General features: G+C 34.9%; 1 protein-coding gene across 2 annotated transcripts in view; it reads right to left on the minus strand.

Annotated features, from left to right (window-relative positions):
• DCDC1 (doublecortin domain containing 1) overlaps positions 1 to 25,623 on the minus strand; it is a 376,416-nt gene that overhangs the window by 308,703 nt on the left and 42,090 nt on the right. For both annotated transcript variants that reach the window (XM_069469763.1, XM_069469762.1), the window contains exon 6: positions 19,020 to 19,113. In XM_069469763.1, the coding sequence (XP_069325864.1) occupies positions 19,020 to 19,113 (94 nt within the window). The remainder of the gene's footprint in view (positions 1 to 19,019; positions 19,114 to 25,623) is intronic.

The raw sequence follows: 25,623 nt of genomic DNA on the forward strand, positions 1-25,623 counted from the left end.
GCTTGAGCAAGTGGACCGAAATGGTGTGAATTGTTAATGCCTTGCTGCTTTGGTTCACGGCTTGTGATTGATCATTTGTAACTATATCTACTCCTTGTTCCATGAAATCAAGTATGGAGTAATGGGTTCATCAGATTTTGGGGTTAAATTGAGAGTGAAGAGGTACTGTGTGTGGAAATAAGAGTTGCCATGTTCAGGGCTGGCCTTGTAACAGCATGGAATCTAAAGGCGATATTCAAAACCACTTCACTCATCATACGCTTACTGATTCTGAATAGGGCCCATTTGCAGGGGACATTTGGTAGTTTTCCAATACGCTTTATGCCTCTTTCTACTTCCACCACCATGCACATCTTTTTTTCATACATCCCCAGTAGCACATTGGTAGAACAGGTCAGCATACACAATTCATTTATTTAAATGACTTGATTTATACAAGTAGAAATAAGCTGGGATTCTATTGTCTGGATCTTTTTTTCCCCTCAACAAAAGTAATAGTGTGTGTGTTTTTGAAAATACAAGTATCTTGTGAACTCAACTTCTTGGACATCTAAAATGTTTGATATTTATTAATGATGTCAAATAATTTAATTTGATTGGCATACATGCAATTTAAGATTACTTAAAGAAATATTGAGAATTAACTATATCTAGTTTATTTTTATGTGACAATGGTCTATACCAATACATAAAATTAAATATGTATGACATGCTTTTGTAAACTTCAAAGCTCTGTACAAAAATTTAAAGTATTATCTTAGAGTTAGTTTTAGAAAGTATAATGCACAGAATTCAATAAATAAATCTAACAAAAGCAAGAAGTAATGTCCTTTAGAAATGTCATATACTTTCTGTAATAACTGACATGTTATTTTAGATTATTTTTTTATTTATATTACTATCCCAAAAAGTTTAACCCAAATGGGATTAAATGATGTACAAATTAACTTGACCTACTCAGAAAAAATGTAACAAAAAACATAGTAAAATTTAGGAACAAAATCAAGTATACCAATCACTTACATAGGTAAATAATATTTAAAAGCAAGCTAATTGTAAAATGTCTAAAAATTCTGTTACATTGCACAGTCACACTAATGCAAATCTAAAAATGTAGCTAATGCTTTTCTTTTTTCCTTTTTTTTTTCTTTTTAGGACTCAAAAGTAGGCAAAACACAAATATCCAAAATAAACATACCTAATTCAGAGAGACCTAGGAGTCAGTTAATGTGGTTAAAGCAGTTTGGTCTCCTTGAATGCAAATGCTAAGTCAACATATTACCTACATTTACATATATTATTTAGGATGTAAATATATATGTCATCAGAGATTTATATTTTAAATGTGGCAGACTAAAAAAAGTCTTAATAGCTTCAACAATTATAATGGAGGGTTCCCTTTGACATTTATTCCTCCATGTTTGTTTCACAAAAGCAGTATCTTCTATTATTACCATGTTAAATATTTTTGTCTACTATTCCTTCTCTCTTCTAAAAACTCTTAGGAGTGTAACAGAATAGTCAGCCCTCCTTCCATAGATATGGAAGGCAAATAGTGACCGTGAGAATATGTAACAGAGGGAATGGCCTTTAAAAAACAACAAAAATGGTTTTTGTCTCTTTAGAAACTTTTTACTCTTTTTGAGAACTAGGATCCACATCCCTGCCTCACACCGGCCGTCTAGGGAGGGACAGGGGAATGTCTTTTGTCCTGCGTGCCACAAGAGATGGCTCAGCTCTGGACCTGGCAGAGGAAGGTCCTGAGTGGAGGTCACAGGATTGTCTTCAGCAGAGATGAGATGGGGATGGGACAAGCAAGATGATTGACTGCATTTGAACAGCAATTGCCTGAAGCTGAGAACCCACCCTTTAAAAGCTCTGTATTTCTGCTTATTATTAGGATGACGACATTTCAGACAGGAGTCTCCATCCTCCTCATTTGCTGACTAATAAATTTCTCTTTCCTTCTCCTCAAACCACTTGTTCTCGGTCTTCTGATGTGAACTCAAGGACAAGTGGCAAGCTTTCAGTAACAGGAGGAAGAAAAATGATCTCTGCTGAGTCATGTTCTTTTATATAACTTATACACAGAGAGCCTTGTAAGAAATTGTTTTATACCAGGTAGTAACAATTAGGCTGTTTGTTCTCATTGACAATTATGCTTATTACAATGTATTTTATAATTAACTTCTAGGATCATGGACCAGTCATTAGAATCAAAGTAGGGTTTCGGTTTTTATAGTTCAAAGACTGAGAAATAAGAGACATAAAAACTAGAAGATAAACTCAAGGAGAAAGAGAAAAGAGCAAGGACTTGGTTAAAAGATTACATGAAATACTAAAACAAGTTTACTGCAACAAAACCTAGCAGTGATGATCATATCTTCATGAAGATAAAAGAGAGCCTATGTTTTATACTTCAAAAGGGAATTTCTGACAGATATTAAAGAGTCTATGAGTAGATTAGACTGCTTTGTGCATGCTCATATCACACAATTCTGCATTCACATATTTAATAAAAGATGACAGTGATCCAATTATAATAAGAGGTCTCCAACTGCCACCAAAAGAAACATTTTTTAAAAAAATCAAGCCTTACCAAAATTCTTAATATCCTGTGTAGATTAATAATAAAAATATAAATCAGTGATTACTTAACACTTCGTTTTTGATCCAAGCAATATCCACCCAAGCCTGTGCCTGGAAGTCACTAAGAGATGCTGAGAATATTTCTAAGAAACTCTGGAACCAAGCAAGTCACAAAGAGCACAGTTTCAAGGTCTGAAGATTTTTTCTGAGCATCTTCCTGTCACAACGGAGCTCTTAATTTGCTGCCTTTGTGTATACCAATTCTTGCACTAGAGAGATTTAAGAGGCTGATTAATTACTGCCAACACTTGACATCCTTCTTCAGCAAGAGACTTAAATTTTTACATTTCATAAACTTTGAGAAATAAAGGTAAAGGGGTAAGGGACTCAAGGATGGACAGAAGCAAATATACTTAATTCTAAAGAAGACATTTTATTTATAAACTTGATCTTAATTCCCTGAAAGTTCTAGAATAGATTACAAAATGGTTTGTGAACTCTAAAAAAAAAAAAATCCAACAGTAATTGTTAGGACCCAACATGGGGTCATTGACTAGTAAGCAAAAAATTTAATGAACAGAGAGGGAGACTCCTGGGGAAATCAGTTACATGGAGCTTTGAGATTTCTAACACCCACAATACCAATAGCACCTGGGAAGTAGGTCCCAACAGCCTATGGCTACCATTTATTATCCTTGAGCAAGGTACTGCCAAATCTGTATGTTCCTTCCCACAAATAAGGATGTATCTACAACAAGGTAGGAGAATATGCAATGTTTGCAAACCTCCTATTTAAGTCCTCTATTTAGAATTCATGGTTGCTTTCTTTTAAACGTTTTTATTTAAAAGTCAAAAAGAAATAGGCCGGGCGCTGTGGCTCACGCCTGTAATCCTAGCACTCTGGGAGGCCGAGGCGGGTGGATTGCTCAAGGTCAGGAGTTCGAGACCAGCCTGAGCGAGACCCCGTCTCTACTAAAATAGAAAGACATTATATGGACAACTAAAAATCTATATAGAAAAAATTAGCCGGGCATAGTGGCGCATGCCTGTAGTCCCAGCTACTCGGGAGGCTGAGGCAGTAGGATCGCTTAAGCCGAGGAGTCTGAGGTTGCTGTGAGCTAAGCTGACGCCACGGCACTCACTCTAGCCTGGGCAACAAAGTGAGACTCTGTCTCAACAAAAAAAAAAAAAAAAAAAAAAAAAAAAAATTAAAAAAAAAAAAAAAAAAAAAAGAAATATATAACTTAGTACCCCCAAACAACAAGGCAAAGGCTCACAATTTCCTTCCTGAAGAAAGTAATAAAAGGAATCAGAATGAACACACACTCACACGCACACACACAAACACACACACGTTGTCCCTGTATGGGTGGGGTTTTAGTGTAGGCTACAGGCTATACCATTCTGAGTTATTCACACTTAGCAATGCCATTTCCAAAGCCCAGACTGTCTGAACTATTGCAGAATTCCACATTTGGCAGAATAGGAGCAGTACTGGATATACAAAGGTTGTATTAGGCATTTTTAGAGCATAAAAGAAGGAAGCATTTTGACTAGACTCTCTCAGTGTCTGAATTTTCCACTTACATCAAAAGGAATCCAAGTGCAATGCTGTCCAAAGAAGGGCAGCAACCCTAATTTTAATACTATTTCACAATGTCTACTCTATATTATTTAGTCCTGGGCTAAACATGAAATACAGACAAGATTACAAAATCTTCACCCTGAAGTAGTTGACAGTCTAGATGAAAGACAGACATTAAACAAATAACTTGCCAAGAAATTTTATTAATTAGTTGTGGTAATTACTACATACAGGGTGCTATGAATGTAACAGGAATACCCATCTATAATGCCTATTTTTATGTATCAGCTTGATAGGACCACAGGGTACCCAGACATTTGGCTGAACAATATTCTGGGTATGTCTGTGAGGGTGTTTCTGGATGAGATAAACATTTGAATCAGTAGACTGAGTAAAACAGATTACCCTTCCTAATGTGCATGGATCTCATTCAATCAAGCAAAGACCTAAATAGAACAAAAAAGCTGAGTAACTTGGACTGTAACTATACATAGGTTCTCCTGAATCTCAAACTAGCCAACTGCAGAGCTTGGGACTTCTCAGCCTCCATAAGCACATGAACCAATTCCTTAAAATAAATTAAAAGAGAGACAGAAAAAGAGTGGGACAGAGAGAGACAGAGAAATTATAAACAGGTTCCACTTCTATGGGGAACCCTAGCAAATACACCATATTAGACAAGAGAGGAAAGGGGAATAGGAGAAAGACAATATCAGGAAGGTTTCCCAGAAGCAGTATTTAAAGTAAGACCTTAAAATGAATAGGCAATAGCTTGCAGGGAAGATACAGGGTAAGAGATTCCAAGCAGAGGAAACAGATGATAAGGTACTGGGGCATGAAGAAGTGTTTGAGGAACAGAAACAAAGTGACTTGAGTGCACAGTGGAAGGGGCCATTAATACTAAGTAAAGATAAGAGAATTTGAGTAGGAAGGGAAAATCATGAAGGCTATTCAGGCCATGATAAAGATTTAAGCATTGGTTCAGTATACAAATTATGACAGACTAAAATCATTTTTTAAAATAGTGTTAGTAGAGTAATGTAATTAAAAGACTTGTGTTTAAGTTGGAGATAAGTGAACTTGTAGACTCATAACAAAATGAACAATCCATGGAGGATTAATATAATCTGACATAAGGAATCTATTAGCATGCTAACAATGTCTGTCCCTAACCATGGCCTAGTCAACATTTTTATCAATAACTTACACAGGATAAAATTGGTATTCATAACAAATTTACAGCTGAAAACAAAGAGGGGAGAAACTATTAATCCCTGGGTGACAGATTAAATATCTGAAAGATCTTGACAAGCTAAACTACTAAATAAAAAGCTTAGAAGTAGAAATTTAGTAGGAATCAATGCATAAAGTTCTGTTCTCCCATCTAAACAGTCAACAGCACAAGTGCAGGATAAGGGAGAAGTAGCTTAATAGCAAATTAAAAAAAAAAATAGGGGCTTTATTTGACTATTAATAGAAGTCCAATATAGGTCAATGATATGATGTGTCTGATAGGAATCATAATGCAATTGTAGGTTACATAATGACCTGAAACAAAAATACGAGGTAGAGCTCTACTCATCATTGATTGACCTGGAAAATTTTGTATAATTTAGAGCTCCACAAAGAGGAATACTGAAAGAACTAGAAAGAACAGAGAAGACTGATCAGGGTGATGAGGGTCCAGATAAATATTTGGAGAAAGTGGGGATATTTAACTTGGAAAAGATTTAAATGATAAACATTCAAATATATAAAAGGAAGCCATAGACTAGAAATTAATTTCAGTGCCAATCATAAATGTTTAAAAGAATAGATTTCAGTTAGCTACAAAACAGATTTTTTAAAAAAGAAATTATAGCTATCAGAAGTGGGACAAGCAGTGACTGGATGGACACATATTGCAGACCATTTAAAGTAGATTCATAAACAAAGTGAGATTTTGTTGATCACCAAAGATCCTTCTGATGCTGAGATCAAAAGTAAATCAATCAACAACACTATTCTGAAACAGGTATCAGATAAGACAGGCATTATCATTTGTTTGTATACTGCATTACACATCAATAAATGATAATCTTCTACCCTTTAAAGTTCTATGGAATATAGCAAAATACTAATGAGTGATCACTGAATCATTAGTATCAGTGAGAACTACCAACAAAATGTAGTTAATAGTGAGTAATTCATTGCAAATTTAATTCAACAAAGAATTGTTTGGAATTTTAACTAATTCACTCATTTAAAAGTATTTTCATCTCTTACTATGTTTTAGGAACTATAACATAAAGACAATGCTTAAAAGTTGTTTATTTGAACATTAATCTTTTGAGGATCTACTATATGCCCAGTTCCATGACAGATACTAGAAGCCTTTTGGAGGTTTTTTAAACGTATAAGACAAAAATCTCTCTTTGGAAATAAGTACCATATGCAAAACAGAAATACTATATAAGCAAATTTTATGGCATATGGTACAGAAAGAATCAAGTGAAGTTATGAAAAGGCAGAATTAGTAAACAAAATAAAGTAAGATTTAAATAATATTTTAAAACTTTGCAGGCTGATACCTCAATAAAGCCTTGTGAGAACACAGAGTTGGAGAGCCCAGCTAAGCCATGCCTGAATTCCTGACCCACAAAACTTCAGAAATAATACATGTTTGTTGGTTTAAGCTGCTGAATTTGGGGGTAATTTGTTACACAGCAATATATAACTAACACAGATTTTGGATAAGAGATAATGTAGTGTATTTCATTATTATTCAAAATATTTGCTGCCCCTTTCTAAAGGAAAATTATACTTTCTACCTTATTCAATAAGACTTAGCCATGTAACTTGCAATGCTTTTCCCATGAAAGGGTTATATATCCTCCCACTGTTGAATTAAGGAGATGGCATGTGACTTGCTTTGACATATACTAGCGCAGCTATAGTCAACCCACAAAGACATGTAGCATGCGTGAAAAAGAATACCTTTGTATAAGGCACTGAGAATTCTATAGCAAAATACTACACTGAAAGTTTTGGATTCACATGTTACCAATAATATAATATATCCTGACATACAAATCACCGAACTTTGAATAGATGGAGGATAGGAAGATTATTCCAAATGGACATAAAATGGCATAAACAAAGGTAAGAAATCTGGGCACCAAACAAGTCACTGTACTGTCTGGAACATGGAAAGGACTTACCTAGCTACACTAAAAGGCCCATGTTGAGTAGTTGTGAGTTGAGAGTGATTGGATGGACTGGGCAAGATCACATAATGAAGGTTCTTGAGTGTCAAGATACAGAGTGTGGAGATTGTACTGATATGTAAAGTTTTGAGCAAAAATAAAAATTAAAGGATATTTTAGGGAGATTACTTTTTGGTAATACAAAGCATTAAGATTTAGGAATAGAGTTTAGCTGCCTAACCAGTGAAAAAAGAATATGTGACAATATTTGTGAAGTACAAATAGCGAACTGTATTTGGTATCTATGGCCACAGTAATGCTGCCCAACAACTACCTAGAAACTCATTGGCATAAAACAATAAGCATGTATTTAGTCCATGAGTCTGCAAATTAGCCTAGTGATTCTGCTGGTCTTGGGTGGACTTGCTCACATGTCTTGGAATCAACTGGCTGTCAACTGAGCTAGGGTGACCTTGGCTGTGACAACTAGGGCAAATCAGTTCTGCTCTACTTGTCTTTTATTTTTTAAATAATTTATTAAGATGAAATTCACATAACATAAAATCAACCATTTTAAAGTGAACAACTCAGTGGCATTTAGTAGATTCAAAATGTGCAACCACCACCTCTACATAGTTCCAAAACATTCCCATTTTAATGTATAAAACCACTTAACACATTAAGCAGTCTCTCCCCAGATCCCTATTCCCCCAGCCCCTGGCAAACACCAATCTGCATTCTGTCTCTATACATTCATTCATTCTGAATGTTTCAAATAAATGGAATCATACAAAGTGTTACCTTTTGTGTCTGGCTTCTTTCAGTAAGCATAATATTTCCAAGTTCATCCACAGTGTAGCATTATCAGTACTTCATTCCTTCTCATGGCTGAATAACATTCTATCCTATGTTTATAGCACAATTTGTTTCTATAATCATCCATTCACAGACATTTGGCTTCCACTTTTTAGCTATCATGTATAGTACTGTTATAATATATATATATAGGCTATTATATATATTACACGTTAAACTATAAAACTGTAAAAATTAAAAATGTGAGTACCTATTTTTAATTCTTAGGTGTAAATATTGAGAAGTGGAATTGCAGAGCCTTGCATGTACACTTAGAAGTAGAATTGCAGGGCCATATGGTAATTCTATTTATCTTTTGGAAGAACTGCCAAATTGTTCTCCTAAGTGGCTGCAGCATTTTTCATTTCCACAAGCAATGTATGAGGATTCCAATTTCTCCACTTCCTCACCAACATTTGTTATTTTGTGTGTGTGTGTGTGTGTGTGTGTATGTGTGTTTATTATACCCATCCCAGTATGTGTGAAATGCTACTTCATTGTGGTTTTGATTTGCATTTCCCTAATGACTAAGGATGTTGCCATTTGTATATCTTTTACAAAAAAATGTCTATTCAAGTCCTTCGCCTATTTTTTAATCGAGTTTTTTGTCTTTTTCTTCCTGAGCATAAGAGTTCTTTTTTTTTTAAACCCTGTCAATGCAACCCCCACCCCCGCCCCAGGACATTTCAGTCTTGGTGTAAGGGGAGGCCCAAGTCATCGCAAAACACCTGGAAAATAGCCCACCCTGGCAGCAGGGTCCCAGGCTGGGTCACTGCCATGTTGCTCCCAGTTAAAAGGGCCGCCTGCACAGGGGGAGGGGGTAAGTGGCCCCAGTTAGAGCATAAGAGTTCTTTATATATTCTGGATATGAAACATTTATCAGATATACGATTTGCAAATGTTTTCTCCCATTCTGTTAGGTTGTCTTTTCACTTTCTTGATAATGTTCCTTGATGTACAAAAATTTTTAAATTTGATAAAGTCCAATTTACTTAGTTTTTTTCTTTTATTGCTCATGCTTTTGGCATTATGTCTAAGAATCAACTGCAAATCCAAGGTCATTCAGATTTGCTTCTATGTTTTCTTCTAAGAGTTTTATGGTTTTAGCTCTTATGTTTATATTGTTGATCTATTTAGAGTTAATTTTTGTATGTAATGTGAAGTAAGGGTCCAACTTCAGTCTTTTGCATGTGGATATCCAGTTGTGACAGCCCTATTTGTTGAAGAGACTATTTCTCCAGTGAATGGTCTTGACACCTTTGTTGAAAGTGAATTGGCCATAGATGCATTGATTTATTTCAGGACTCTCAGTTCCACTCCCCTGGTTTATATGCCTGCCTATCCTTATGCCAGAACCACACTGTTTTAATTACTGTAGTTTTACTTGTAGTAAGTTTTGAAATCAGGAAGTGCAAGTCCAATGCAAGGAGTTTACAAGGTTAAGGGCATAGTCCTCCACAAGATTGCCCTCATTATAGCTACATGTTTGGGGGTCACCAGGCCACCCTCACTTTTGACTAGCTGGCTAAAAATTCTGGTTCCTCACTACCTTGTCAGGTTCGATAATTCACTAAAATATCTCACAAAACTCAGCAAAGTCTATATTTACAGGACAAGTTAGACTGGAATCCTGAGAAATATAGAAGTGATTTTGAAGAGCAAATAACAAAAATGACTGGGACTTATGAATAAGCCTTGACTAGGTGGCTTCATGTTTGATGGGGCTTTAATATGCAAGGGCTATATAGGGTTTGTGGTTTTGTCTGTTTGTTGTTCATTTGCCTTTTAACCTCAGTGATGTCTAAGAGCTTATATTGGGCTATGTAGTTAAATCTACAGCTCTGTAGTTGTATTTCTACTGAAGGGCCTGTACATAGAGAATAGAGAGACTGAACTTAAATTTTAAATAAGCAAGACCACGTAGAAATTGAGCTTAATGGGTCATAGCAAATAAATGCAGCTGTGATTATTTTCTAATAGCTTTGACCTTCAAAACATGTCAGCTTGGGGCAGGAATACCTTTAGTATATCAGGTGGGCTGTGGAGGGCTCAGGATGCCAGCTGGTCACACCTGCCCTATTGTGCAGGCTGCCGCTACTTATTCTTTAACCATTCAGTGAACGTCACCTGAAATTTCAGGCAAGTCTGAAGTTGGGATTAGATCATTTTAGGCATTTGAAGGTGGAACAGTATTTGCTGGTTTTTTGTGTGTTTTGAAGGCAAATCTGTAGGACAGCACTTAAAACTATAATGGCAGCTGAGTTCTACATGTGCTACAGTGAGGTTCTATCTTTAAATTCTTAGTACCAGGCCTAGATAGGGAGCATTAGATCTACTGCCTTCAATTCTATTCTTCCTTACATTATTTTAAACTGTATTTTGGGCCAAAAATGAAAATGTGCATAAGCTTAACCTTAGATTCATGTGGCTTGTTCACAAGCTTTTAAAGTAAACTCCACCAACCCAAATTAGCTCTAAATTTGTTTATCACATAAATTTTAACCCTGGTTCTAAATTTCATAAACCCAAATTATGGTTTCATCTAAAGAAAGATGATAGATTTATTGCAAAAGGAACACTCTGTCTTCTTCAGTTAAGGTACAGAAACTACTTGAAAAAGTATTATAAACCTAGGAACCCAGATTTGCTAAAGGAATCAAGGAAAAAGTAAAATTGTTTGAAAATATGCATCATTATTATAATCAAAATAGAACTGTGTTGTGCAAGAAAACAAAATAATAGAAGACAAGCTGACTTAGCTGGAAGAGGAAAGAGGTTCCCTTAGAGTAAAGGTTAACATCTGACCCAAGCATACATATTTAACAGATATGAAAAAGAGAAACTGAGATCCTGAAGGCAAGGTGTAGGAGGTAAATTCAAGTCTAACTACTCTTAAAGAGGTTAATATATAAAAGGGGAAAATATTTTATCTGTTACAAAATCAGAAACAGTAACTGGGGCCCAGTGAAACCTAACAGACGAATAAAAATAAGATCTTGGAGAGCAGACTTAAAACAATCCCTCAGAGGAGACAGAATCCTAAATAATTTGAAGAATTGGTATTCACATTATAAATAAATTTGTAGTAAGCAATAGGGGAATCTCTTTTGAGGAAAGGACAATTACACAAAGAATGTACATAAAATCTGGACAAATTAGAGAAGAAGATCAGCATAAAATACTTAAAAAAAAGTAGTAGATGATCTCTAAAATTATGGGCCTAAAATTAAGGAAAGGCAAAGGCAAGATGAAATTATATTACAGGGAATCCATGCAGAACAATAATAGATCAAGGACTCCAGATCTGAATTAGATGTTAGACTGTGGGGGAGTGCATCCTGAGTAGGATTATTTAACTCAGAGAAGTGAAAATAGATAAGACTGGTTTGAACAAGAGATGCTACTGACAAACTTATAATTTATTGACTTCACATATCTTACTATGAGAGACTCTGCAAGAAAAATATCTAGAGACATATATTAGAAAAATACAAGTATGGACCAGAAAGCAAAGGGAAAATAAAAGAAAGAAGGTACTCAACCATGGCAAACAATGCTAACCCCAAGCATCTTAGAAAAGGGAACTTTTCTGAAAGAAACAGGTATAACAGTAGAGGCAAACCCCAGAGGGAAATATTGAATACTGCAGAAGAAGAAGTGCCAGAGAGACATTAACTCAAGACCAGGAGCATTCAAACCCTGCGGAAAGACCATGTCTTCAGAAGGAAATGGCAGTAGTGTTGGTCCTCACTGGGGTCTTATGTACATGAGCCTCAGAAACATGAATAGCTGCTTCAGCTTGGAAATCCACAAAAAGTTCTCTACAATTGGAACTAATGTGGAGATGAGGGGGAAGCTGTCCCCTGAAGTAGGTTTCTTAGGCTTAAATAATTCCATAAGTAGAGGCTCTTACAGCAGCCACTGTGATCCAGGATTGAAAACGCCACTCCTAAAACAAGGTGGATGCTATACCACTAGACAGTGACCACCCTCGGCTCTGCACGGGATTCAGAAGCACAGACTCAGGAAAAATCAAGAACATTAAGATGTCTGGAATACTTTAAAAAGGAAAAAATGATACTTCAAATAAGTCTTTTTGATGGTGCTGCCACCAATGCAAATTTCCAAATGTTGCAGGAATGGAACTCTTTTAGAACTCTCTTTGAGAATAATATTAACAGTAATAATGATGATATTTAATTTTATAAAATGTTTACCAAGTGTCAGATACTTGCTCTAAGGACTCTAAATTTAATTTAATCCTTACAACAACCTATTAAGGTAAATAATATAATTTCTATTTTACAGTTAAGGAAACTGACTCTCCAAGAAGACAAATAACCTGACTAAGGTCATACATTAAGTGGCATAACTGGAATTTGAATTCTGGTTCCAAAATCAGAGCACTTAACCAACGTTTTAGGCAGTCTCTTTGAAACAGGAGACAGTGTGCACTGGTCAATTTTTCCATCAAGATACTGTAAATACATGATACCATAACTAATGCCTTGGTGGGAGATTGCTTCTCAGCAAGTTATATCACAGGTCATAGACCCTGGTCAACAGCATAGACTGACTGGCATCTTGAAAATACTAATATGAAGAACATTTTCTCTTCCCCACCTTCCTTCACATAGTCTCTGCTGTGGTCTTTGGAAACAGTCAGTCATGTGGGTCTAGAGTATGCCAAACATAGGGTCCTGGAAACATTATTTTGCATGAAATAGACACATTTACTTGGACTGGCTACTGTTCTGAATGTGCTGGGTGTGGTGTTGATGTTTGATAATCATTTTGTTTGGTTGGAAGCAAGGCACATGAAAATGTTGGCATAGACATAATTCAACTTCTGAGGTCCTGCGGGATGACACCCACTCCAGGAGCCCAGACGGTAACTGCTGGAGACATCCCAGCTCAATTCAGGCATCCAGAAGCCATCTGGCTGACACTGGGAAGAATAAAAAGTAGGACTTTAATTTCTTTGCACTTAAACTTGAGGAGTTTGAACTTTGATTGAATTTTAACTCACAAAGGTAAGATAAATTGATTTTGAAATTCATTTCTGTGTGGACTTAATTCTGGATTTTAATTTTTTTGGAATTTTATTCGTTGAATTTTAATTTCTCCACAAAAGTTGATAATGGGCAAGGGTCAACATTCAAATTTGGGGCATCTATATGTTACTGGAATTTTATGATTGAAATATGTTAATTCTGTACTTAATCTCATTGTAGAATTTCTAAAGAACATGTCAGAAAATATGTAGCTATTTTGGACAGTTTTACTGGGCATAACTTGTGGTGGGAAATGGAACAGGAAGTGAACATTAGGTGTGTCACAGAATGGCTTTGGAGTCAATTTAATTAATGTACTATTCTAACTCATTTCAGAACCACTGGGATAAATATAATACTACTCACTCTTATCTAGGAAGGATCCACAAAGGAGCAGAGTATGGTTATTGGACTAGCAGCCTCATAAAGGTCCTAAGAGACTGAGGATCTCTTCTTCCCTCAAGAGGGTGAGTGACTCCTCTGGTTCACCGTAATGCAATAATTAAGACAAAGAAATTTAGACATCAAATTTGTGAGATTTTAGGATGAATGGGAGTGTTATCAAACAACTGCCTCAAAATTGGACACTATTGACCTCTGTCTGCTACTGTTAAATGCTTCTATAACATCAAGTAGCTCATATATGATTAGTGAATAGGGGAATGATGTCAAAATGATATGGAAGTTTGGTTGGTGAGTATGTGCTTTTTCCCAAGCAAAAGAAACCAAAAGAGTAGGAATAAAATTCTATCCTTTAGCAGGAAAGGACAAAAAAATAAAATTCTATCCTTTCGCTTGGCTGCTGTACTGGAGTTCTCATCCCAAAAAGGTGCACCCTGGCCTTACATGACTCTCTGACTGTGGGAGTTTTATTTCCTCCTGTGTCATTCTTAAAAGAAGCCCTACTGCCTCAAACTTCCACTTCACTTCTATCTGCATTGTCTCACACTCTATTGTTTTTGTGCAGCTTTAACATCCTCTGAAGCAGGACTCTAAGATGCTTGTCCAGGCTGTTTACATTATCTGCTAAGTTAATTGCTATTTTAGCTAGTGTTGTGGTTTTAAAGGTGATTTTGAATGGTCTTCCTCAACCTTATTTTTCCCATAGCTATTATTTTGGTGGTCGTGATTTTGCAGAATGCATTTTTCAAGCATACAGTCAGCCCTCTCTATCTGCAGGTCCCACATCCCTACATTCAAACAAGCTCAGATGGAAAATATTCAAAAAATAAAAAATAACACGATAATAAAAATAATGAAAATTTTAAAAACAATACACTGTAACAACTCTTTACATAGCATTTACATTGTATTAGGTATTTTAAGTAATCTAGAGATGATTTAAAGTACACATGAGGATATACATAGATTGTATGCAAATATTACTCCATTTTATATAAGGCACTTGAGCATTAATGGATTTTCATATGGAGGGTCCTGTAACCAATCCTCCACAGATACCAAGAAATAGCTCTATTATGTACTAGCATGTGACCATCTCAGGAATATGGTATCTACACAAAGTAGGTATACTCCCTTCTACTATAGAAAGGATAGCTCTATATAGGAGTCATAACAAAAGAACTTTTCCATGTGAACCAACATAAATTTCCTTATTAAAATCTTTTATGGTTTAGAAATCTAAACCTGATGGATTTTTCAAAGGTTTTACTAGACTCTTCAAAGCAAAAGTAGTTTAATGTCATGTCAATGTGCTCATTTCTCATAGGACAGGAGGAAAATCTGAAAGCATATCTAATGCCAAAAAAGAAGCAACAGATAGGACAAAAATTTTTACTTTGTGTATTTGTTGCTTTTAGTCCTTGGTACAATTGCACTTCTAATCTATGCTTATAAATATAAATTAATTTCCATGATCTTAACATTAGATATTATTAAATGACTTTTTCTTACCTGATTCAAAGCAAGCAAAAAAAGAGAGTCATCCATCAAATCAAAAGAGTATCAGTGTTGATTTATTTAAATTAAAAGATAGCCTTCACATAACACTTGACCTTTCCTAAGTTGAGGTTCAGAAGGAAGACCATCAAACATAAAAATTTAGGGATCTCAATCATTTGATGCACAAAATTGTGATAACAAAGAAAAAAGAAATTTAAAAACCTAATGTTAAGTGACTAGGGTGCTACAGACTGGAAGTTCCTCCAAAAGGATTAGCTTCTTTAAGTATTTTAAGTCCAGTGAACTTATAATGCTTCCACAGGTTAGTAGTTGCATAGGCTAATTTCAGTTGGCATATGCTTTTATAAGTATGCAAAAACACAGGGCAAGGCATGCATTAAAATGGGATAATAACACATTTCTGGGACATGTGAAGCATGAGGCATGAATCCAAATGCCTCTGGCATCCATGAAGTATGCCTCAGAGTCAGTGATCTTCTGTTTTGATAAGTAATTCTGTTATACCACATTTGGGAGGGGGGAAAATCAACTTTCTAAATATAAATCTTTCATCTTAATCAAGGTTCCTTAGAGTTTCAATTCTACCAGTTTACTCAAATATAATTTTTTCATTCCAGGTGACCTAGAAATAATTCAAGGCTAGATAGGGTCTTAAGAAAATGTGTTGATTATTTTTTATTAATGCAAATTTAAGAATAATTATAAAATATTGTTGATCATAAGGAAAATGTTATCTAGTGCAATGAAAGAGGAGACAAAAATGCAAGAAAGGAAGAAATCAACTTTAAGAATAATATTCTTACTGCCCCCGAAAAAAGACCAAAAGGAAGGACTACTTGCGTTACATATGCTTTACAGGCAAATAACTTTATCTAACCCTTCTAGATAATGGGTGGGCATCTATAGGAGCTTTGAAATCGTCAGAAAGAAACTCTTACTAAAATGACAAATAATTATCATATCTAATAAAAACATTAAAAATGACAAGAAAAATACACTTTCTAAATATGCATACACATATTAGAATACTTAGCCAAAAAAAAATTGAGTTATAAACCATAAGTATCAAAATGTCACAGTTATCATTCAATAAGTATTAAGTAAGTATGATAAATCAAGGAAAGAGTCTGCTTTTATACAGTACAAGAGAAACAACTGAGAAAAAAATTGAAGCATATAGTGTAGCCACACCCCAAAATCACTGGTTGTCTGAACCTAGTCTTACAGCTAAAGGCATGTTATTTACTATCTTGGCCCTCCTCAAACATGGAGTTAAAGTTTAGATGAAGTGATAGGATCATCCTAATAGCACATTTAAATTCACAAATGTGGAATTCGTGGTATTTTTGTTCTCAGGTACTAACAAAACAGAACCTTTAGAGATATTAGATGGATATCTCATCTTTTTAAAGATATACAATGAAATTGTTTTAAAGCACATTTCATAACATTTTTTGTCTGAACATGAGCTCATTTTAATAGTGTAACATTGGAAGCAACTGAATGTCTAAGAGTAGACAGTTTAATTCATTCAAGCTATTATGAGTGCCAATTATATCCCAGGTACTGTGCTAATTACTGGTATTACAACAAAGATAGTCTCTGTTCTTGCCCTCATGTATGTTACATTCTGGTCAAAAGACAGATCGTGTGGGAGAGTGATATAAAATTACTTCACACATCCAAGTATTATTTATTGAGTGTATTATGGTCCCTGTTCCCAGAAGTTTGTAGTTTGGTAGGAGAGGTGCACACGCACAAAGAGTAACAAAGTAATAAAATAATTATAGCCTATATTGAATGTATTAGGAAAACAAATACAGTGCTGTGATAGATGAGGGGGTGGGGGAGAGAGGGAGAGAGAGAGAGAGAGAGAAAGAGAGAGAGAGAGAGAGAGAGAGAACACAAAGTACAATGGTTAAAAGTGCTGATCCTGGAGCTAGACTGCCTGGGTTTGAATCCTAACTCTACCACTTGCTAGTTGTGTGACCTTGAACAAATTACCTAACTTTTGTGTGTCTCAGTTCCTGCAGTAAATAGGAACTGAATCCTCTACTAAAGATGCTTGAAAAGCAAAGTCCAAAATAGGAGAGAGAAGTATCAGAAGAAGAAACTGGAGTTTCATCTGTGGCTTGAGACAAAAAAGAGAGTGGAACATATTGACTGACATTAGCATGAAAATCATCCTTGTTTTCTTTTTCTAATGCTCTAAGTAATTAACATAGTTTCTAAGCAATTAATATGATTTCTCTGAGAACTAAATGAGTTAATATTTGTGATGAGTTTAGAATAGTGCCTGGCCCAGAATAAGTACTATGTACTAGCAGAATTGATAAAGCAAGGACCTCGTATGTGAATTTCTATATTGTCAAATTAATTCCAATACTGACAATTCCATGATAAAGGATGTATACTTGGAGGGACAATGACGTGCTGGAGCCAGTTCCTACTGGTCCATGAAAGCTAATTGTTCTCATCTCTTCCCTAAACTCTGCTTTCAGTGACTTAAAACATTCCCCCACTACAACTCTGCATTCAATGGTAGCTTGAGATCAGCCATGGTAGGAGCATTTACACCATGAAATTAGTAATTTAGTAGAGTAAGGGGTTGTTAGAGTTCTTCCTAGTGGTTCCAAATTGATCTATATCTAGTGTGATATATTTGTGACATTTCTTAACTTTTGAATAACCTCCAGAAGTTGATAAAAACATTTTTAAAATCTCTATCTGATCATACAGTAGCATAATTTTTCATTTTTCTCTTTAGAAAGCTGTATCCTATATAAATTAACTGTTAAAATTAAAACTACAGTGAGATACCATCTTACTGCAATAAGAATGGCCATTATTAAAAAGTCAGAAAAAAATTGATGTTGACATGGATGCAGTGAAAAGGGGATCCTTATATACTGTTGGTAGGAATGCAAATGAGTACAACCTCTATGGAAAACAGTGTAGATTTCTCAGAGAACTAAAAGTAGACCCACCATTTGATCCAGCTATCTCACTACCGTGTATCTACCTGAAGGAAAAGAAGTCATTATACCAAAAAGACACATGCACTCATATGTTTATTGCAGCACAATTCACAATTGCAAAGACATGGAATCAGCCTAAGTGCCTACTAACCAATGAGTAGATAAAGAAAATGTGGTATATGGAATACTACTCAGCTGTAAAAAAGAATTAAATTATGTTTTTTGCAGTAACTTGGATGGAACTGGATGCCATTACCCTAAGTAACTCTGGAACAAAAAATGAAATACTACATGTTGTCACTTATAAGTGGCAGCTAAGCTATGGGTACACAGAGGCATACAGAGTGGTATAATGGATATTGGAGACTCAAAAGTGGGGAGGGTGAGACAGGAATGAGAGATGAAAATTATCTATTGGGTACAATGCACATTATTTGGGTGATGGGTACACTAAAAGCCCAGACTTCACCACTATACAATGCATTCATGTAACCAAAAACAATTTGTACCCCTAAATCTATTAGAATAAAATAAAAACAAAAACTCAAAAAAAAGAAAAAGAAATGTTAAATTACAAAAATGTATTAATTACTTGTATTTTTTATGGTTTCCTAAGATTAAAATGCCCATCAATTTTTTTAAAAAATCCAAACTTATGCTAAAATAAAAGATTCCTAAAACCTTAATGCCCTTCCGGGATTTCCATTTGTATAAGAATACCATATATATCCATATTATAATTAAACTCCACTTTATTATATCTTTTTCCTTTCAAATGTTTAAAGTAAAAACAAAATTATATAAAGGTCTTTCAAAATGTTATGCGGTTTACAAAATATTGGCCACTTACCTTTTGAAATATCTTCAATTTTTCTGCCATACGAATCATAAAGATATCTGGCTGGCGAATTTAGATTCATTCTCATTGTACAAGCATCTAAAACCTACACAGGAAAAATAATTTATTCTGGTAAGCTCTGGTTAAATTGAATATACATTTAAAGTCCTTTCTCTACTATATAGGTATTAAAATTATATTGTAAAATAAAACTTGATAACTTATAAAATGTTTCTAATATATGAAATGCAAAAGCAGTTAAAAGTGTTGGATCCCAACTGTACTTTAAAACACACACACACACACACACACACACACACGCAAGTATTGACAAGAAAGAGAGAAAGAAAGAAAGAAAATTAAATAGTGATTATCCATTCTTTAATAAGTGGTAGAATTTTAGAACTCTGAGAGTTTTATATTATTCTTGCTTCTTTGTATATTTTCCATTTATTTTACAATGGAAGGATATTACTTTTTAAAATTCGATTTTAAGGTACTTTTTTTAGCTTTTAAATTCTTTCCAAATATCCTTAAAAAAATTGTAAATATAGTCTGATCACTGTCCACCTTAATAACTAAAAACTGGACCTAATAATCACATTTCAAGGTTTTCCATGAGTACTGAGGCTCAATGACTTTACCATTAATGGTTTCTAATATGCTCTTTTTTCAATATTTTTATATCTTGACCTGTTCTTGTTATTTTACATGTATCCCTTTGAACCCACTGTGACAATCTTTCCAACTTCAGGGAAGACTTAAACATGCATGGGTTGGAAAGAAAGTTTTACTTGAGAAATGAGGAAAATAGAAGGAACAGAGGGGGTTGGGGAAGTCTCAGGTAATCTGAGGCAGGTGTTACTGGGTTTTCAAAAGTGATTCCCAAAACATGAAACTCACTATATTCATCTAAAATTAAAAAATATATGCCAAATCCAAGTTGAAAGTACTCTGTCACCCATTTTTACTACTCATAGCTATAATACTGCTTTCTGAAACCAGAACTACTACTGAAGGACAATTTTAATCATATGATTATCAATATAGTAAAAAGAACATCTTTCGATTACTTAAACCATCTTTCAATTGCTGATATTACCCCATCTCCATTTTTGTCTACTTCTGTCTCTACTTTATAATTGGAGCCCATAATCCTCGTGCTAGCTCAACCAGTTCATTTGTCTTGTGACAATGGACATATTTTAAAGAGTTTAGTGTTTATACAGAGGCACAGTTGTACTTTCAGTCTGGAGAACAACTTTGAAACACTGTGACTGATTTCGTTTATCTACTTGCTGTATCAAAAGATGTGTTGAATTTTAAAGGCAAATATTTAACTGACAAATTTAATTTAACAAATTGGACTTTATTAGGCTATATAAACCAGAGGTTCTCAGTCTTTACTCCTATCCATGACTAATAATGTTCCCATGTGCCATACTTCCATGGGTATTCACAGGGTTGTATGGGTCTTCTGCACACTAGCTGCAATTCAGAGTATCGGGCAATTCTCCAGAAACTATGTATTGCTGCTGTTTTTCTCAAAATCAAGAAAGCATATCTGTTCATTATTAATAACATTATGGGAATAATCTTGTACTCTCTAATTTGTGAGGAAAAGATCATTCACAACATCAATGTTTTACCTAGTTAAATAACACAGTACTTACTCTCAATGTACTTTACAAGTGACTGTAAACACTGTCATGTGGAGCAAATCCATGGACCTCTACTCTGCCTATTTGGAGTGTGTAAATGCAAGACTTCACTTCCTGACCAATGCCATGCATGTGTCATCACAATACAGACATAATGCTCCCTAACTTGAAATGGCTGCTCTAATATCACTGTTCCTACCTTTCTCCAGCCTTTTTGCCCATGTGTAAGATAATAAGATAATAATCCTTGTGACTCTCTAAATGTTTCTCTCTCTGCCTTCCTTCCACTCCCTTGGATCAGTTTCTTTAGTGACTATTGCACTAGGACTACCATCCCATCTTTACTAAAGATGCTTGGAAAGCAGTGTTTAAAATATAAGAGAGAAGTAGCAGGAGAAGAAATGAGTTTTGTCTGTGTCTTGAAACAGAAAAGGAGAGTGGAACACATTGACTGACATTGGCAAGAAATCCATCCTTGTTTTTCTTTTTTGATACTCCAAGTAATTAACACAGTTTGTTTCTGACTAGCAGAATCCTCATATTGGTCATTTTCTTCCGTGTGACTTTTTGTCCAAAGATTCTGCTTTTACTATTGCCCCCGCCACCACTCTCACTGACAGAAATACTCAAGGGAGATAATTTAGTACAAATTCCTCCTTAGCCAATCAACTCTGAACACTATTAAGAATCTACAGTTGGTCCCACAGACCCTAAGCAAGATATAGTCTCCTCTTTACATTCCCCACATTCTTTTCCTTTCCATTCTTTATATTCAGTTCTCAATTTCTTAATATTATAAAGCTATTACTGTATTTATAAGTACAATGAATTCCTTTGGTACAAATTATATTGCCTAGTTACTAGCGAAAGTTCAAATATCTAAATAGCCTCCAAAGTTACACTTTAACAATTAAACTAAGTAAAAATATGAACTATTTGAAAATAGTTCCATTTACTTCAACCAAAAGTTCAATAATTTTTTTTTTTTTTTTTTTTTTTTTTTTTTTTTGAGACAATGTCTCACTTTGTCTTCCAGGCTGGAAGTGCAGTGGCGCAATCATAGCTCATTACAGCCTTGAACTCCTGGGCTCAAGGGATCCTTCCACCTCAGCCTCCCAGTTAGCTGGGACTACAGGCACGTGCACCATGCCAGGCTATTTTTTTGGAGGTGGGATCTTGCTTTATTGCCCAGGCTGGTCTTGAACTGCTGGCCCCAAGAGATCCTCCTGCCTCAGCCACCCAAAGTGCTGGGATTACAGGTGTAAGCCACCAGACTCAGCCATATATTTCAATGATTTTTAAAAATTATTTCAAACATTGCTGCCTCTGAGTCTTTAAAAAATCTGTCTAATAACACCACTTTATAAGTCAAAAATTACTCTTTTCATTGAACTAAAACATCATTAAAAATGTTTGTGCAAGCCAAGTTTTAAGAATTAAATGTGTTTAAAACTTACATTAGAAAATCAGATACTAAAAATTAATAATACATCAGCAACACTCATTCCTTCCTACTTGCAGAATGAAAAATCCTTGCAGTGTTTAAGCAATACCATTCTTTAGTAATCATTTTCTCAGAGTAAACTATCAATGGTATGAATTAGTATCAATGTAAGTTTCTGTCAAAAGCCCTGAAATGAGGCTTCTACTTGTACGGTCATTCACATAATTCATAATGAAAAATACTTAATGGTGCCATCTTGTTCTAATATTAAGGTTAATTAAAATAGCATTTCTACTAAACTGTACCTGTTAAGTTTAAAATAATTACTTTTACAACTCACATTTTGTTAATTCCTTACAGCTTAAATTATAGAGAACTCTTCCGATACTAAAGTTTAAAATCATTATGCTGTAAAACTAGAATCTTCTTGACATGCACCTGGGAAGAGATATTCCACAATCTTTTCAGTTTAATCTACTGTTTACTCTTCTGGGAGTCACCTTCACTTCCAGGCACATCTCGTACAGAGTTTGCAGCTCATGGAATGGCCACCACCTAAGTGGTATGGTTACATAGTCTACAACCTCTGGGTTGCCACTACCTCAGTTCAGATGAAAGAGTATGCTTACGCCAATATCACCACAGGCCACATGAGCCAGGTCAACAAGCCATCAGACCTGACAATGTCAGTCCTCCTCAAAGACAGAGAACCTTGAAACCTTATAACATGTTTTTATGAGTCAATGCCCAGAAGCATAATCCCCAATTTACACTCTCCCACACACTCTCTTCAAAAGATCCTCTACTGCAGGGGTCAGCACACAACAGCCTGATGGCCAATTCTGGCCCACAGCCTGTTTCTATATGGCCTATGGGCTAAATTTGCACATTTTTATGTCTTAAAAAAGAAATCAAAAGAAGAATAACATTATGTGATATGTGAAAATTATATGAAACTCAAATGTAAGTGCTCATAAATAAAGTCTTCTTGGAAAACAGTCACACTTGATCATTTACATATTTTCTATGGCTGTTTTTGTACTACAGAAGTAGAATTGAAATTTTTACTACAGAGAGCTTGTAGCCTGGAAAAAAAAATTTACTATCTGGCCTTTTACAGAAAAAGTTTGCTTACTCTGGTATACTGCATCATCGTTCACGTAAATGTCTATATTTCCCTTCCTGGATAAATTAGCCTCACCTCCTTTATCCATATCTAAAACCCTTCCATTGTATACTCTGAAAAGGACTCCCCTGATCAACAAACTTGACTAGATTTTCAACCTCTTAAAAGAAACCAGACTTTCCCCTTAGTTCACTGATTTTCTCAGAGCCCTCGCAAGAGGTGGGATTTTATTCTCTCATATCACACAATGTCAAGTTTGGAAAGTGGTATTACAGTGCTATTTCAACACAATTTCTCCCCAACCCTCTCACTGAACAAACAAAACAAGCACACCCTTTCTATATCTTCCCCTATCCCCAGGATCTTGATGTTCAAGCATACCATCTTCCCTTTTTATTACTTTTTTCTTGCCTTATTACACAGGGTAGGACCCTCAAATAGCATGGTAAGCTGAAATGGTAAGAGGGAACATATTTTCCTTGGTCCTGATCTTAGGGGAAAACAGTTCAGTCTTTCATCATTGTTTGTGAAGTTAAATTGGTGTTTAGTAGACATTCTTGGCCAGATTGAAAAAGTTTCCTTCTATTCCAAGTTTGCTTTTTTTCCATAAATGAGTATTAAATTTTGTCAAATTCTTTTTCTATACCTATTGAAATGAACATATAGTTTTTCTTATATTTTCTTAAGATGGTAAACTACATTGATTAATTTTTTATTATTAAACTAACTTTGTATTCCTGGAATAAAACCCACTTGATCCTGATGTGTTACTGTTGGATTTGATTTGTTAATTTTGGTTTTGTTTTGTTTTGTTTTGTTTTGTTTTGAGATAGAGTCTCACTCTGTGTCCCAGGCTAGATAGAGTCCAGTGGCATCATTATAGCTCACTACAACCTCAAACTCCTGGGCTCAAGTGATCCCCCTGCCTCAGCCTCTCAAGTAGCTGGGACTACAGGTATGCACCACCACCCCCGGCTAATTTTTCTATTTTTTATAGAGACTGGGGTCTTGCTCTTGCCCAGGCTGTTCTCAAATTCCTGGCCTCAAGTGACCCTCCCACCTTGGCCTACCAAAGTGCTGGTATTACAGGCCTGAGCTACCGTACCACCTGGCCTGATTCATTAATATTTTATGGAGGAATTTTGCATCCATAATCAGGAGGCTATTGATCATATTTTTCTTTCCTAGTAATGTTATTATGCTAGTCTCACCAAATGAAAGGGGAAGTTTTCCTTCTTTCTCTATTTTCTAAAAGGTTTGCATATAATTGATATTACTTCTTCTTTTAAGGTTTGATAGAATTCACCAATGAAATCATTTGGACCTGGAGGTTTTTTTTTTTTTTTTTTTTGAAGTTTATAATTATAAATTCAATTTTTTAATAGATATAGAGATTTTCAAATTTTTAATTTTCTTCTTTGTCAGTTTTGGTAATTCATGTCTTTCTAGGAATTCCTCCATTTCATCTAAATTGCCAGTTTTATGGGCAAAATGTTATATCTATATAATATATATACTACCTTATTATCTTTTTGATGACTGCAATATCTGTAGTTATTGTTTCTCTTTTACTACAGATAAATAGTAACGAGTGTTTTTTTCTTGGTTAGGCCTGCCAGAGTCTTGTCAATTTTATTGATCGTTTCAAAGATCCAACTTCTATTTTTGCAGATTTTCTCCATTGTCTGTTCATGTTTTTTCACTAATTTCTATTCTTTATTATGTCCATCCTCCAACTAACTTTGAGTAAAATTTGTTCGTCTTTTTCTAGCTTCTTAAAGCAAAACCTTAGATCACTAACTTTAAACATTTCTCCTTTTGTAATATTAGTTTTTATCTAAGCACTACTTTAGCTTCATCCCACAAATTTAAGAAGTTGAATTCATTTTCATTTCAATTTCCCTTTACATTTCTTCTTTCAGTCATGTATTATTTAGAGTTGTGTTGCTTAATGTCCATATAGCTGGAGAGTGACCTGATATCTTTTGTTACTTATTTCTAATTTAATTTCTTTGTGGTGAGGAAACATTTTATATGATTTTTAATCTTTTTAAATGCATTGTGACTTGCTTAATGAACAGTAAATGATCTATCCCAGTATATGTTCCATTTCCATTTAAAATAATTGTGCCTATCCAAATTTGTTTCTGGTATAACTTTCTTTCAGTGAAAAATATCCTTAACATTTCTCACAGTATAGATCTGCTGTAAACAAATTGTCTCATCTTTTGTTTCACCGAAAATGTCTTTATTTTGCCTTCATTTTTGAAAAATATTTTCATTGTGTATAAAATTCTAAGATGACCAATTTTTTTCTTTCAGCACTTTAAAGATACTGTTTCCCCCCACATTTTAAAGATATTTGTTACCTTCTGGCTTGCATTT

Source organism: Eulemur rufifrons, chromosome 6, assembly GCF_041146395.1.
Source record: "Eulemur rufifrons isolate Redbay chromosome 6, OSU_ERuf_1, whole genome shotgun sequence".
NCBI lineage: Eukaryota > Metazoa > Chordata > Mammalia > Primates > Lemuridae > Eulemur > Eulemur rufifrons.